Source organism: Larus michahellis, chromosome 6, assembly GCF_964199755.1.
Source record: "Larus michahellis chromosome 6, bLarMic1.1, whole genome shotgun sequence".
NCBI lineage: Eukaryota > Metazoa > Chordata > Aves > Charadriiformes > Laridae > Larus > Larus michahellis.
Window position 1 is genome coordinate 4388968 of NC_133901.1, and position 15371 is coordinate 4404338.

At 43.5% G+C, this 15371-nt stretch overlaps 1 protein-coding gene and 1 long non-coding RNA gene across 2 annotated transcripts in view; one reads left to right on the forward strand and one right to left on the reverse strand.

Annotated features, from left to right (window-relative positions):
- Positions 1-6601, forward strand: part of SPATA16 (spermatogenesis associated 16) — an 81886-nt gene extending 75285 nt beyond the window's left edge. Inside the window, exon 10 of the mRNA XM_074589960.1 lies at positions 6267-6601. Coding sequence (XP_074446061.1) covers positions 6267-6389 — 123 coding nt within the window. The 3' untranslated portion in view covers positions 6390-6601. The remainder of the gene's footprint in view (positions 1-6266) is intronic.
- Positions 1-13594, reverse strand: part of LOC141744307 (uncharacterized) — a 44364-nt gene extending 30770 nt beyond the window's left edge. Inside the window, exon 1 of the long non-coding RNA XR_012587399.1 lies at positions 13135-13594. This is a non-coding gene — a long non-coding RNA (uncharacterized LOC141744307). The remainder of the gene's footprint in view (positions 1-13134) is intronic.
- Positions 13595-15371: the final 1777 nt, after the last annotated feature.

Genomic DNA, 15371 nt, shown 5'->3' on the forward strand with positions numbered 1-15371 from the left:
TCGCCAAACAAATGTAGGGAAATGACTTTGGCCTGCCCGTGGCGGTTCGGATCATGAGCTGCTGTGCAACCCGCTCCCTTCCAAAAGCAACCAGAGCAGCTCAAATGCACTTCGCTTAACACACAAACAGTAAAATCATGGTTTTCTTTTTTTCCAGATGCCGAGCAACCTTGGTTCTAACAAACCTTAACGGAAGGTATAGATTGGGGTTTTGTTTTTATTCAAATATCACTAGCTTTTCTCAAGCACTTGTTCGGCTTTTCCTCCTTCCTCTATATAGCCATCCCTACTTTCTCGTAGGCCCTTCAAGTACTGCTCCTTTGGTTATACTCAATCCAAAGAGTGCTTTAGCAAGTAGCTCTAAGAGACAAAGGAAAATGTTGAGAGGCACTTCATGTTTAAAGGCGGCTCATTTGCCTCCTGTTACTAATAGCTCCCAAGCAATAAAAAAATAGATCCTGTGTGCCAGAAGACCCTTTTAGCTCTTACATGTTATTTATAGCTCCTGCAAATATTTTCAAAAGCACCTGTTTGCTATTTGAGGCTGACTCCCCCCATTTGCATTGGGATTTAGGAAGTTTGAATTTTTAGGCATTATAGAGAATGCGTACACATGGATCCAGGAGATCCACATACTCTTGCGATTTTACAGTACACAGAGTCTGCTTGCTGCCTATCCATCTACATTTTTTTCCTAGACAAAGTCATTTTCCGACCTGATATTTTCCTTGTGGGATCCTGGCTCTCTCTCATTTCACTCTTAACTCTTCAGCAGATACTATAACCGATATTTTGCATTTCTACTCAGATTCAGGCCATTCTTCTAAAAATGACGTGTGCTTTCAAGTTAGTTTGTGATGAGAATAGCTCCCCCATTTTTGGATAAGCCACAAATCTTCCTTTGGACCATCAGTAAGCCATCGGACACGGACATCTGTTCCTTGGAACGGCCCCCTTGCAGCAAAGGTTGACAAGTTTCATGACATCTGTGGCCCATCAGGACTTGGACAAAACCAGGCTGAATGATGGATAGTATCGCAGTGCTCCCTCATCGTAGCTGGTACACATCACGCAATTAGGAACCGTATGTGGGATGTCTTATCCCGATGAGCGCATAGGAAGGGCAAAGAATATATTTGCATTGTGCTATTCCAGGGCAAAATGAGATGCATCCAGGCAAGTTCAGCAGTGACTGATAGGGCATTACCAGAAATGCAGTACGTGCTTCAGAAAAGGAGATATGAGCTTCCCACAAAGCCCTGCTTTGAGGAGGAGGTTGGTCTAGATGACCTCCAGAGGTCCCTTACACTGAAATCTTTCGGTGATTGTAATTCAGCTGCAGCCAGCAAGTGGTGCGTATATATCCCTCCACACTGCCAGCGAATCCATCAGGATGGCATCCGAGAGCGGGACTCGGCGCTCACAGCAGCGAGTCTCTCCCCTTTATCCATCACTGGACAACACGTACAAAAGGGCAGGGTTAGAAATACTTTTATATGCTCCAAGCGAGGCCTGCAGTGTTCCTTATCTTCGCGTGGATCCATGTCATGTCATTTCAAAAACTCCTGGAGGTTTGAAGCAAATCCTAAGCCAAAGGGAAACCATATTTTTCCTACCTGATGAGACCCTCTGCAGCCCATCCCTCCAGCTAATCCTGTTGCGCTGCCTGTTACCCAAAGAGCGCTGTGTTTTCATTGCAGACACAAACCTCGTTACATCGGTGTACCAAAAGCATAAGTATTTACAGATTCTGCCCAACCTTAGAGAACGATGTAAAACCATTTTGGTTAAGAACGAGCTGATCGCCCCAGTATCCACACGGACCACAGATCATTTTCTTCTCCCAGCAAAGTCAGAACTAAAATTCAGAGCAGACTAATTGACTTATAGTCCATCCCGGTACTTCTGGTGCACTAATGATGCTTTTCACCTTCTCGCTCCGTGTCAGAATGAAAACGCCTGGGCGCGTGGCACTGAGGAAAGGCGCGCACAACCTCACTCCTTCAGCTGATTTTCCCCGAGAATAAAAGAACAGAAATACTTTTGCAACCCAGCCTCCGGTGCTGCCGCTCTCTGCTGGTGTCTCAGCAGCACAGCAAAGGCTGTGCCGTCGAGGCCGGCAGATTCTCGGTCCAAGAGCACACGCGGAGGTTTTGTCCTTTCCATTCATCCCTCCGGCTTAAAATATACGATCATTTCCTTCACATGGGCCAAACAAATTTGCTTGTCTTGTCCTGTTTCTCATTTTCATTCAGTCACGAGCCTAGAGGTTTCTCTCTCCTAATCTAATTCCCCTAAGCCTCAGGCATCAGGCCCAGCATTAGCCCTTGCTTTGATTCCCCAGGTGCCTCCGTGGGTGTAAAACCGAAGGCGGACAGCTGAAACGCCAGCACTATATGCCTCTACTCTTGTAGAAAGCCCACGTGTCTTCTCGGTCTTAAAACCCTTGTTTTTTGTTCTGCCTCTCCCCAAATGGAGAATTTCCACCATGGATATCTTCCACAAGACATTATGAATGCAAGACTTTGAAGCACAAAGGAGAGTTTGGGGGCAATTTAAAATAAATGCAATATCAAAGAAAAAAAGCACAAAATAAACTCTACTGAGCACATGGTTCATTTTCAAATTTCAGTCCACAGACCCCTACGCTTCTCTGCTTAGCTGGATCCCAGAGCACCGACAGGTACCACATGGATGTGCTGTGGACTGAGCACGTAATTTGCTTTAAAGGCATCTTTTTTTTTTTCCCCTATTTCTTCCCTCTTTCCATCTGATCTTCATTCTGTCATTCTCTCCATTTCTTTTTTTTTTTTCCCCCCCCCTGCTCCCTCCAACTGATCACAGGGGCCAGACTGGAGACAGAGAGAAAAATCCGGGGAAAGAAATAGGGTGAGGAAGAGCCTGAAATCAGGAGTTAATGATGAACAAATGGGAGGAACTTGAATAGATGGGCAGTCGTGCGCTGAGGATCCTCCAGCGGGGCCAGGGCTGTAGACACTGATCCAAAGTAGAAATGCTGCCACTGCACTGCTGGGAGTAACTGGGGCGGGGGGGAAATATTTGGGAAATCTTGAGAGTAAGATGTCATAGCAGGGGAGGATTAGAGGTAGGATGAAGTCCAATTTGTCTTCCTAAGTTCTCAGGTCACCAGGCACTTGAGAAAAAGACCATAAAGACACTATATATCTGGGTAGGTGGGAGAAGAGTTGTTTCACGTGATCAGGAGAGTATTTAAGGGACTTCGCTCCAGGGACGTCAAACAGCAAGTTCAGCTGCGGCGAGCTGAGCACGGCCCCTGCAGATGAGATGCCATGCCGCCAACCCGCTCCCCAGCACCGACTGTGGCACGGGTGGACACCGCATGGATCAGGGGATTAGAGGTGGGGAAATGCAATCCAAATCTAGTGCAAAGGAGTGACCCGACAATGTCGATCTCTGTGCGGGTTGGGATCAGACCCAAAATGAGCCTCATGTGAGCCACTGGCACCACCAGTAGTGAATTCTCCTCTGTGAACTGGTCCTGCAGAGCTCTTAATTGGGCTTCAGTGGCCGCAGGGTTTGGCTATATAACCTGGGATTCGGTCTCAACATCACCCTGTGGCCAGTTATTGCTCTGCTTGGGAATAAGTCACAAGTCTTTTCCAAAATCCACGTTCCTACAGCAGCTGCGGCTCTAACATGAATCACTTTCGGGCTGGCTACAAACTACGTCCTTCTACCTACCCCCATCCGCTCGCATTCCTGTTTTAACAGTTATTGGGGGGGGGGGGAAGAGGATAGAAAAAGAGTGGAAAAAAGAAAGTGAAGCTATTGATTTGAAAAATTTGCATTTCCCAATAAGAGCCCCGAAGGCGGCTCACCGCAGCCAGACAGCAGAAGAGCGGGCACAGGGAGGTTTTAAATCAAGGCAAAAAAGGCAGAACATAATGCTTCCAATTTACTTTCTTAAAATGAAATGTGCAAGCTAAAAAGCCATGGATAAGCACTACTGAACACTGCAGCCACCGAAAAGAGATTTTTAAGCCATTGCTGCCCCCCACCCCACACTTTATCTTGTCAAGAGACTGTGTTTTCATTGTGTTCATATGGTAATTTAAATCATGCTAGGGCTCAGAGCATACAGTGTAATTGTAAGTCGGCGAGGGTTTGAATGCCATCACTGCTGTGCAAATAACATCATCAGCTCATCAGCTGTGTCAGTAACATTGCAATTATGTAAGCAACTATTATTTCCACCCCTGATATGCCATATTAGAACTTATTTGGGGGGCTGGAGCTGACAGGTATTCTATAAATATGAAAAGCACACAACAGCAGCCGAGCCGTGGTTCGAGATAGGAACATTGTTCCACCAGGGTTTTCTGGTGGCATCACCAGCCGTGCAGGTACCACTGGATGGTCCTAAAGGAGCTGCTGGAAAAATTCCTGCTCTCCTGGAGCCCCTTTTGCCCGCACCCCACACCCTACCCATCACCCAGGACCCATTTCCCTTCCTCTTATCGCCTTTTTGCTCACCCAAACACCAGCACTACCCTCAAAATAGCAAGGCTTACTTTTAACCGTGAAGAAAGTCACGTAGACATTTTCATTTGGTCCATTGCAGAAGAGTCTTGGGGGTTTGGTTGTTGGTTTTAATATGGCTAAGCCATATTAATGAAGCTTGGCACTAAGTGATTAGTTTTTCCTCAGACTTCCTGTGTGCTTTTGGCCAGATCAATGATTTCCTAAGCTTTTATTTCTGCTTCTTAAAAATGAGGCTAGCATAACGATTCCCTTCTCTAATCCTCTGCGTGTTTATATGGTGAGCACGTCGGAGCAGAGCCAGCCTGCAAGGCTGTCTTCAGAGAGCCCCAACCTCCCCATGCTCCGGTTGCAAGGGATCTCTTGGCAACGGAGGGGCAAAAGCCCACGAGCAAGGGCCAGCCCACCAAGATTCACCGCCGTGGTAGAAAACTCTTCTCCATGGCATCGTGCCCGGTGCTACACAAAGCCAACCCACTGAAAATGTCACCCCTACCAGCTCCGTGGGGAGGAGGAGGCAGAGCTCCTCTCCCAAATGCGTTCCGTGTGCCCTCAGCACCCCGGGGAGGCAGATGTAATTGTCCATAAACTTCTCTTCTTGCCTCGCTTGCTCTCGCTCACACACGCACACCCCCCACCGACACAAACCCTGGCCAGAGCTGATGGCACGGCTTCAAGTTCAGGGTTGGGGAGCCCATCAGTAACAGCTCAATATACGGATAAATACAATAGGAAGCCACGCTCAGATTAATTCTCAGTCAGCTGTTCTGCGTTGTGCCTAAAGAAGCAACGCTCCACCGAGTGCATGTCAGGATGATAGATTAGGACTCTTTTTTTTTTGTCCTTTTTTTTTTTTTTTAAAAAAAAAAAAAAAGATTTCAGCTTAAAATGCAATTGGAAGATTGATTCTTTAGATCCTCACATTATATAGGGTCTAGGTCCTGAGTATAACTCAGTGTGAAGGGAGATGATTCTCATCTTCTCCTCACAGAAACGCTGCCTATCACAGAAGCTGACAAAGGGTATGAATAAAGGTAAGGTATGGGGAGAGATAGCCATAACATTATGAATGCCTGGTATTTACAGAATACCCGTACAGAGTACTATTCATCTATATTTTTAGTTGTTTTGAGATCACCCCTGTAAGGAAGATGTGTCTATCTGAATGTACTCTTTATTAGAATAATTACATTTTTATTACGGGGGGACACTGAGGTCATCTATTCTTTTACTGTATTCTCTAGTGTATTATATTCATGGGAAAACACATTTATTCAGAACTTCATTTTGATTTAATAGAAAAATGGTTCTTGCCACAGCAATGTGGAATACTCATTTTTCTCCATGTGTTGATTTTTGGCATATAAATGCCAGAAGCCTCTGTTCTCTTTCCTTATCAAGAAAAACTTGCCCGAGATTAATTTCCTCATCATCCCTTCCTTTTAAAGTGGCTGTTTTTCAATGCCATTTAAAGACAGAGTTGTGATAAATTCCTGTTTTCAATGTACAAATTTCAATGAAAGAGTCTATTCCACAGCAGTAAAGTAATTGAATCCAAATGGAAAGGGACAAAAAAAACATTATGAAATCAGGTACCGCTACTCCAGCCAGTTGTATGAGAGGTGCCTTCATGTAGTTTTCTTTATAATGACAATTAGTTTTGAAATAAACTAATTACAAAAGTTTTTAAAGTTTTTATAGAGGGGAAGGGAAATGCTTCTGACACGACTTCTTTATAATTGCAGATCGGACTAATTGAAGATTATTTATACCAAGTGGAAGACAATTACTTAAGGAACAAAAGGCTGAGAACAGCTAGGATGGAAAAAATGAAAATGAAGAAGATCCAAAGTACACAGCAACATTAGAGCTTAGGAAATACAAAACCGTGCCTGACCAGCCCTAAAGACATGGCCACACAGCGAACAAGACGACCAACACTGTAGATATTCGATATTTAGTTCGACAAAAGCCACCTTTCCACTTAATGAGCCTTCCCCTCGCTCTGGGGTACTTTAGCAAGACGCTCCTGCACTTCATTAGTCTTAGCTGGTTGGAATAAATGTCTGTGAAAGGCTTATTTTAAATTGTCTTGTTTATTTAAACTATAGCACCCAGCCAAATAGGGGCCTGTATTTTCTGCTCCGAGAATATTCTGTGTCCAAACTCTATAAAATCCTGCTGGCTTGATTATTGCCCGAGAAGGACTGAAAAGAGGGATCCCTCCATCCTTGGCTAAGAAGAATTCAGCCTCACGTTGTCTTCTTTCCTGGCTAATGCCTTATGATACAGATATTGGTACGATCTAGTGGTGAAAAGTGGCATCCTGAATCTTCTGGCTGCAGCAAGTTCAAGAAACACAACACTACGCAAAGAGAAAGAATACTTAAAAAGAAGCCCAGCTTTGCCCTGCGCTTAAGAATGTGAAGTCCTTTGCTCTTGTCTGTGTCCTAAGGATGATATTTCCCCGGTTAGATGGTAATTGTGGGCTCTTCTAAATGCACAAAGCTCCAGGGAAGAGAATAACTGCACCTGCCTTCTACAGAGCAAACCTCTTGGTGAAGGCTCTGCACTACGTCTCGCGCTCCCACGGCAGCTGTCTGTCGCGTGGGCACATCTTACATCGCTTTGGTCTTCAAGGCAGCACAGGTTCCCAAATCCCCTGAGACCCGTCGTCAGTGAGCAAAGCAACCCACCGACTTTTCCCGTAGAGATCACCTCATCAGCCCATGTTTGACGGGCATCCCCAGCTGACGCGTGCAGCCTCTTCTAAGGCTGGCATTTCCTTTTGGTTCCCTGTGTTTACTTGGTAAGAAAATAACCTCACCTCATAAAAACAGCACTCCTTTCATTACATTTTCTCATTCACGGATGACTTTAAAACAAAAACATAGCAAGAAAGGAAAAATCCACCCCCCAGCCCTAAGATTTAATTAAAAATCCAGGACCTCAAAGGCACTTAATTCCCATTATCTATTTATCACAGACAGAAGTCTAAATCCTACAGATTTTTAGCTGCTAGAGATTGTCTTCCTAGGCTCTCATAAAAGATTTTTGAGAACTTAAGAAAGAACTGGCAAAAGCTTTGATGGTCCTTTGTTCACTGTGAACAGAGCAAGTATAAAGAAATCTTTTTGAGAAAATCAGAGCTAGCATGAGCTCCTTAAACGTGTGGGAGAGAGAAACGAAGAATTATTGCCCTTTGGAGACGGCATTATTTTGCTATGGGGTTGGTTTTGTCAGATGAAGTTTTATGACACATGGTGGCAATCATCCATCTTTGATGAGCAGACACACACTAAATCAGAAAGACTGCTCCCCACGGATCACCAAGTCAACACACAGTTCGGGAAATCACGAGGCTCTTAAGCAAATACTCTTAATTTGATGCAAGCTGGCTTACAGTTCTACAATATTAATGCAAAAATCAGGTATTTTTACCTGGAATGATGAAACAGAATAAAGTGCACTGAAAACAGGTGATCTTTTGGGAACAAAAAAGCAACACTGACAGCAAAAAATGGTTGTGCGCGCAACATGGACAAGCCGACCCGAGCGCCGTGAGAAAGATGTACCAGTCTCATCGCGGAGCTTTGCGAGAGCCCCAGATCCGAGACGAGAGGTGACATTTCACTTTTCAGATGCCAGGTAGGGCGGAAAACCTGTCTTACGCTGCAGATCAATACATCACTGAGAGAGAGAGGCCATAGCCCAAATCAATCTGTTAGGTGTCGGAAACATCTAGGCCAACACTTGGCTACAGAGCCCTTTGGCCTCCAGAAAGCCAGAGACTAAAGTAGTTGTCAGGAGATGAAGTCAGCTCTGAAACAACACAAAGCAAACGTGAAAGGAGCCTCTGTCGTGAAGGAGGGCATTGCTGTTTTCCAAAAATAACCAGCTGCAATGCACAGATTCCCAGGCTCGAATCTGCATGGTATTTTATTCAGGACTCGTGGAGAGTCATACTCCATGAATAGATAACTCCATTTTGGCCGGACAACGGGGAAGAAGCCAGGAGGGGAGTATTTCTGATGCTTGCTGCACACAGTAGAATTTCTAAAGCACGAGATTCACTAGGATCACCTACAAAAATTAAAACACATCTTAATAATTAACCTGCCTTCTAAAGGAATTGCAGACTGTCATAACGATTCTCTGGCCTCTTAGCTGGTGATTTCTATAGGGTGATGAGATATACCAGGGCTCCTCTCATTCAGGAAATATTATTACCAGTTGGACTTCATTCCTCATCCTCCTTTTTGTTAAGGGGACATTAAAAACAGCCCGGCCTATGGTTGCTGTGGCTATTTTAGTCCCATACACAAGGACACATCTGAGACCACTCCCCAAGAGTCCCACTTTCAGGTCACTTCTCTTTGAAAGACTAGTTTCCGAATGAATGATGGAGTTTTGTTTCCCTCCATCACCGAAATTTTTAGTCAGAGAAATGATTTATCTGTTGACAGCTTGGTTCACTGGCCCCAAGCAAGTGATGTCAGCTGAAACCACTCGATGAAAGCAAAGAACGCTATACCAATTTAAAGAAAGGGGGACAAAATAAAAGGTATAAATACCCTCTCCCCTAAGACTGCCTCATAACTCTTCTGCTTGTTGTTGCAGTCCTTGCTTCCTTGTAAATGCCAGAACCGCTGTACTAAGCCCTGGAAGGGACAATGAGCACAAGCAGAGCCAGCTCCTTCAGGTGTTAGGTAGATGTTTACTGTTGGGTTACAACACTAATTGCCACTCAGAGAAGGTAAGACCAAACACTGTCTGGTCTAAAAAACGTCTTTCACTTTCACTATTTGGGAAGTCTCTTCTGTCAAAGGGGTATGGTAAAAAACACTGGAAAAATACAAGGTTGTGATGCAAAGCGATGGAGAATGGGTCTACAGCTGAAGTATTACATACATCACCAGAGGAAGAAGATGAGATGCACTCGTGACATCCAAAGCTAGGGACTAACGCACTAATGGCACCCCCTTAACTAAATCAATAGTCTGCTGTTGCTAATCTCCCTCTGTAGTCAACAAGAGGGATAGTACTCAGAAAATATTTTGGAGCACCTCAGTCGCACTCCTCCCTCTGCAAGTATCTCCCTCTACCTCTGTTTCACATCAAAGGTGAAGGAGAAAAGAATGGGTACAGCAAGCTTTCAAATACGACTACACAGATTCCCAGCTCCCGAGAACAAGGGCTGCCTTACAGTCCACTCTAGGTGGCCTCTTAGCAATTAGCGTATTAATACTTCTAAACAAAACACCACTTAAAAAGGAGCTTCATAGCAAGAAATCTATAAACTAATCATGAGTTTATGGACACAGAAGACATAGGAGGGATATTAGGCACCACGCAGTACTTCCAAAACAAAGGCCATGGCTGATATTAGAAGAATCTATATTCGTATAGACTGCATTATACCCACAACCTAGCGAAGAGGTCATATAAACATAACCTGTTGCTTATTCAGTGGCTAGATGGGATCACCCATCTTTAATCTCAACAAACAGAACAACAGCAGGCCACAGCTTTACATTTTTCCATTTGAACTACAAGCATTGTCACAAAAGCCAGTTTCACGTTGGGCTGTTTCTTGTTCTTGTTGCAATTCATCATGAGAAGACATGAGATCTAAGATACCTCGGCAAGGCATAGTCCATGAATAATACAGCACGTTACTTTGACCTTTTCGGTTTGCTTTGTAGTGTGATTGGCCAACCATTCCTGTCCTCCCCTGTTAACCACCCCATTAACCTGGGAGGAGAAGGTGGAACGGACAGACAATTAGCCAGCAGAATACTAAAAAGGTTAACACAGGAGCGCACAGCCCTGGCTTTCTTGAGCTTTAATGGGTATTAAGATTCTGCAATCTCTTTCCTCTTTCGAAGTCTGCAGGGAAAAAATAAGAAATAGCACAAAGTGAACTTTGTTCTCATTTCAGATTATAATCATGTAGTTCCTTTCAGATGTCACACTTGGATGATTCTAGTTTATGCGTGAATAAACCGAGAAGAATGTTTATTTTTACCCCTCTCAATATGGAGAATATTCAATTAGAGCGGTGAACTTTTTCTTTGAAGCTGGTCATTCTTGAGCAAAGGAAAATTGGAGAAAGTAGAGGCGAAAAAGCTCCATACGGCAGTCTTCTTTAAAAAGGTCACGCTTGCTACACTAACTACGCGAGCTGAGTCATTCCAGTCATTTCCTAGTCAAAGAGAGGAAATGGTGGAACTTTTCCATCCTGTGGGCTGTCAGCTGCAGAAAGCTTTATCTCGGCGTTCACCAGGGCAGGCGGATCTCACATGTCTCAGGCACATGCAGAAAAGGCGGCACAGTAGGGCTTGGTGGAGTTTCAGAAGTGCCTGGTGAAAGCAGCTGCCCCGTTTCTCTGGGCTTTCATACATCTTTGTAAAATCTTGCAATTTTTTGGAAAGATCACATCATCGTAAATGACACAGGTATATAGGCAGGTATCAGGAAATGTTTTATCAAGTCTTGTAGTCAAAAGACCTAATTTGAAGACTTTACATGAGCTTCTTTTGCTCATAAACATTTTCTAAGCATTGCTCTGGTGGTTCAGTGGCGATGACCTGGGATAGTTTGGTTTTCGGACGCTGCCATATTCTTGTGTTTGTACCAATGCGTTACTCTGAGTTGCTATTAATAGCAATGATATGAAATACTTACTTTAGATGGAAGAAGTGGGGGCAAAGAGAATGGGACCTTTCTGCTACCCATTAGAACGTCAAATTTTACATTTATTACAGGTATTGACCGCAGTAACGCAGAGGCTTTTTTATTATCTCACAGTGATAATATAATCTCTATTTTGCTTAAGGTGAACAGTGATATCCAGACAGGAAGAATTACTAACAGAGAAAAGATAAAGCTTTAAATTAGAAAAATGGCTTCGTGGTTTCTCTCTGTAATACATTTTAAGTCCAGAAGGGACCATTAAGATCACCTATATGCCAAGGATTTTTACACTCTGCTTTTTGATATATGGGATCCCAAGTAACATACCATTTCTTCTGACCCTTGCTCTTGAGCATTATCTTTGGTGGATTTTTACAAACTATGTATTGAAATAATCACACACTTAGGGGCAGGCTCACAAACCAAAAGAGATTAGAGAAACCTAATTTTCTTTCAGAGGGGCAGTTGTTCTTTTGGGGACAAAAGTTTTACTGTGTTTTTGCGACACTTTCAGTGACGGAAATCATCACGAAGAAAAGTTTATCAGCCTGCACTAGCTTTAATGTGCTGATTTGAAAAGATCTGGAGCAATTTTGATTTAAAGTCTGGAATAGAACTGAATATTTCTGGGCGTTTAGTGAGAAAAGTTATAGCAGAGCTAAACCGTTTACCAGCTCTCCATAACTCTACCCACTGCCGTTCAGGACTAGAGGGACACCATCATCACGAGAACTTCCAACCTCAACAACTCATTTCTACAGATCATTAGCACAAATTAAAACGTATCACAGATTAGGGGAGCAGTAATCCTGTCAAGCACAGGTTAAATTCTGGGTATGTTGAACAGAAAAGGCAAATGAAGCGGGGGGGGGGGGGGGGGGGGAAGAGAGACAGACATTCCATTCTTGCATTTGTTCTAGTATCTGGGTGACCTAGGGAGTACCTGCGGCAGTGAATGAATTGTCCCCTCCCGCAGATAAAGAACTAAAAATTTCATTGTTCTTTGTGCTCACTAAATGAGGGCTGAGGCGATCCGTAAGAGAATAAGAGTGCCAGGAAACACGCTGAGTTGTTATACTGCCTTGAACAGTTTGTCTCCAAAGCCTCTTTTATAAGCGACACAGCAGTAACTTTATTTTTGAAATATATTTATCCACCACTATTGTTAAACGTGCCCTAAGAATTTTTGTTTTCCAGAGCGATGAGACCATCAGCTTTTACATATCAACAAACAAGCAGAGAAAAAGCTTTTTTTTTTGTTAAGATATGGAGCGCCACTTCTTGCGGGGGGGAAAAGCTGGAGGTGCATAAAACCGAATTCTGCCATTTAATTAGTAATCAGCAATGATCTGTCAGTCAGAGTTACTGTAATTCATGAACTGTTAAGTCAAAGCAAAAATGGCAAGTAATTAGTCTGTATCCATTAGAGCTTCACTAGCGCTCACTCATACAGCCAGGGTTTCAATCTGAGGAAGAAATGGAAGTGTGAAACTCCTTAATATATTCAGCTTTTTAATTAGCAATCACTGCTGATTTGTCAGCCATACCAAGGCTAATGCACGAGCCGTTGAAACACAGAAAAAAAGGCACATTTTCAAAGTCATTTATGCTTATATTTACATTCCCTCCAGGCTGAAACATTGGAGAAACCACTGAACTATCATCCTTGCCATCACAGAGCAGCAGAAAGCATGTAGGAGCTTACAATCCAACATAGCCAACGCATTACTGACTGCTTGGGTAAAGGCAGAAGTTGAATATTTATGAGAGGTAGTTAGCATCTCCAAACACTGACAAATAAACATTACCATTTTTAACCATACACGAAACAAAATCTCCAAGAGCTTGGCTAATACAATTTATATTCCAGTCAATCCCATTTTAAAGAATTCGTTAATAAATGGATAGCGGGCTTACCAGGCTGTCGTGCTTTCCTGCATCTCTGGATGGAGAAGGCGGTGGTGGAAGAGAATTGGAAAAACTCCTCCTTTACCCCATCTTCACAGGTGCCGGGGAAACCCGCGCTGGCGAGGCAGAGCACAGCCCGCTTCTGGGCTTCGGTAGGTGCAAGATTTTCTCTCCTCTGAAACAGGATGGGCTCTACAGCGCTCCTGGTAAGTGAGCAGCAAAATTGGGCTCTCCAGCATTCAGCCAAAATACTTCCTTCTTCCTCAGCCCTCAAAGAAATGGAGGGGCCGGACGAGAGGGGGAACAAGAGGTACAAAGGTTCTCCTCTTTCTAACAACACTAATATAAACATTAGAACCTTAATTGCTTCATTTCACTAATACAAAGTACCACACTAGGCCTCCCTACACAGGGTAAAAATAAAAGGATGCTTCGCATCTCTTTGCAAGCATCTTTTTTTTGCTACTTCATCCATATACGTATTTATATATATATATATATAAAATAACTTGCTTCAACAACAGAAGGTAGCTCCCGCTACAGTCTGACTCTACACTTTAAGTCAGTGTATGGATCAGCTGATAAAGGCACCAAGACAGCTTAAACTAATTACAATTTGCAGGTAGGGTGGTAATTGCGCTTCTAACTGCCTAAATTAGGCACACATATGCATGGCTGCATTAGTATAGAGGCTGACGGAATACTCTGTGCCAGCTGAAAATTCAGCCCTAAAGAGCGGTAATGTTCTTATCTAAAAATGACTTTTCTTTGCCTAACGTCTGACAGCGTTACATCTATTTCGCTAGATGTTTAATTACTTTGTTTTCATGGTGTTCTCATTTCCATTTTAGCTTTTGTTACTGATGGGACAGAGCAGGTTTCTGGCTCCGCGCTTAAAACCGGTCCCCAGGCAAAGAACACAGCACCGGTTTGCCTTTGCCCTTCCAACGTCAGCTGCGTAGAGCACTCAGCCAACATTTTAAGCTCTCAACAGCTTTTGTGTTTTTAAAGTACGTTTTAGCTCGCCCCTGGTTTGTCTCTGATGGCTGGCTTTCAGAGGTTGTAAACATCCATCTCACAGTGGAGTTTTCAGTTCCTATTTTTGAAACAGCAACTATTTTTCTGCAAAATACAGGTCAAGCCGTCCTGTTGAATCTACAACACATTCACAAGCAGGTGCTCTCAAGCAGCTGTAATGTCTCCACCTTTTCTCTTTGAACAAAAACCTATAAAAGATTAATCATCTTAGTGCAGAAATGCTTTAATGGCTTGCGGTGTGTGACTATGAATTCTAGGTACAGGCTTGTGAATGGCTGGGCTGCTCGAGCCCAGACTAAGCTACGCAACGTTCAGAGGTTTTAGATGATTCAGCTATCAACATAGGTATCATCAGTTCAGATGATTTAGATATCAACAAAAGGAGAAGAGTTCAGCTCTGACCTGTGGTTCAGAGTGCCTCTGGTCTCTTGGCCAACTGCTGGCTCCTTTAATACCTCAGTGGGTTTTTTTCTAATTCATTTAAGCAAACAAATAAACTATTGCTTCCTTACATATCACTCTGCCTCAGTACAAGCTTTAGTCTACGCGCACCATCCAAACTACCACCCAAGAGCTGTACAGGATTCTCAAACACCATTCATAGTATAAACTTCTGAGCACTATTCCTTATTTCAACTAGTAAGAAAGATAGGTTGATAACACAATACATCGTTTTCTCAAAATGCTGAAGGGCATACTTAGATAAACTCCACGGCAACCTACATAGAGCAAACCTACTCAAAGAAATGATCCTCTTGGAGCACTACTACCCAGAACTTCAAGATACACATGCTAACAAGGGAAGCGAGCAAGCATGCTGCTAGAAAACCCCATTCTCCTTGAAAGCGCGGCTCAGAACAGCGAGCCGTCCCCACCTAACACCCGCCCAACAGAAGACCCTTTCCTTTCAGAGCTCTTCTTCAATTTTCAGAGGTGCCAATTTAGAACACTGGTTAAGAGTGAGGAGCCTTGTAGCAACGAGCATGAGCTCGTTGACCTGTTTGATTTTGTAGAGAAGGTGGTGTCTTAAACAAAGACCATCTTTTGACCTCCTCTTCAGAGAGTTCCAGTCTCTCTTTAAAAAGCAATTCTTCTGTATGCTGAACGTGGGCTGGCTAACTCGTTAGCAGAGTGGTAAGTGAATGAGAGCCAGGTTAGAAAGAAACGTCCTTTCTATCCCAAAGTTTGTTCCTTTAAGAGTCCCAGAA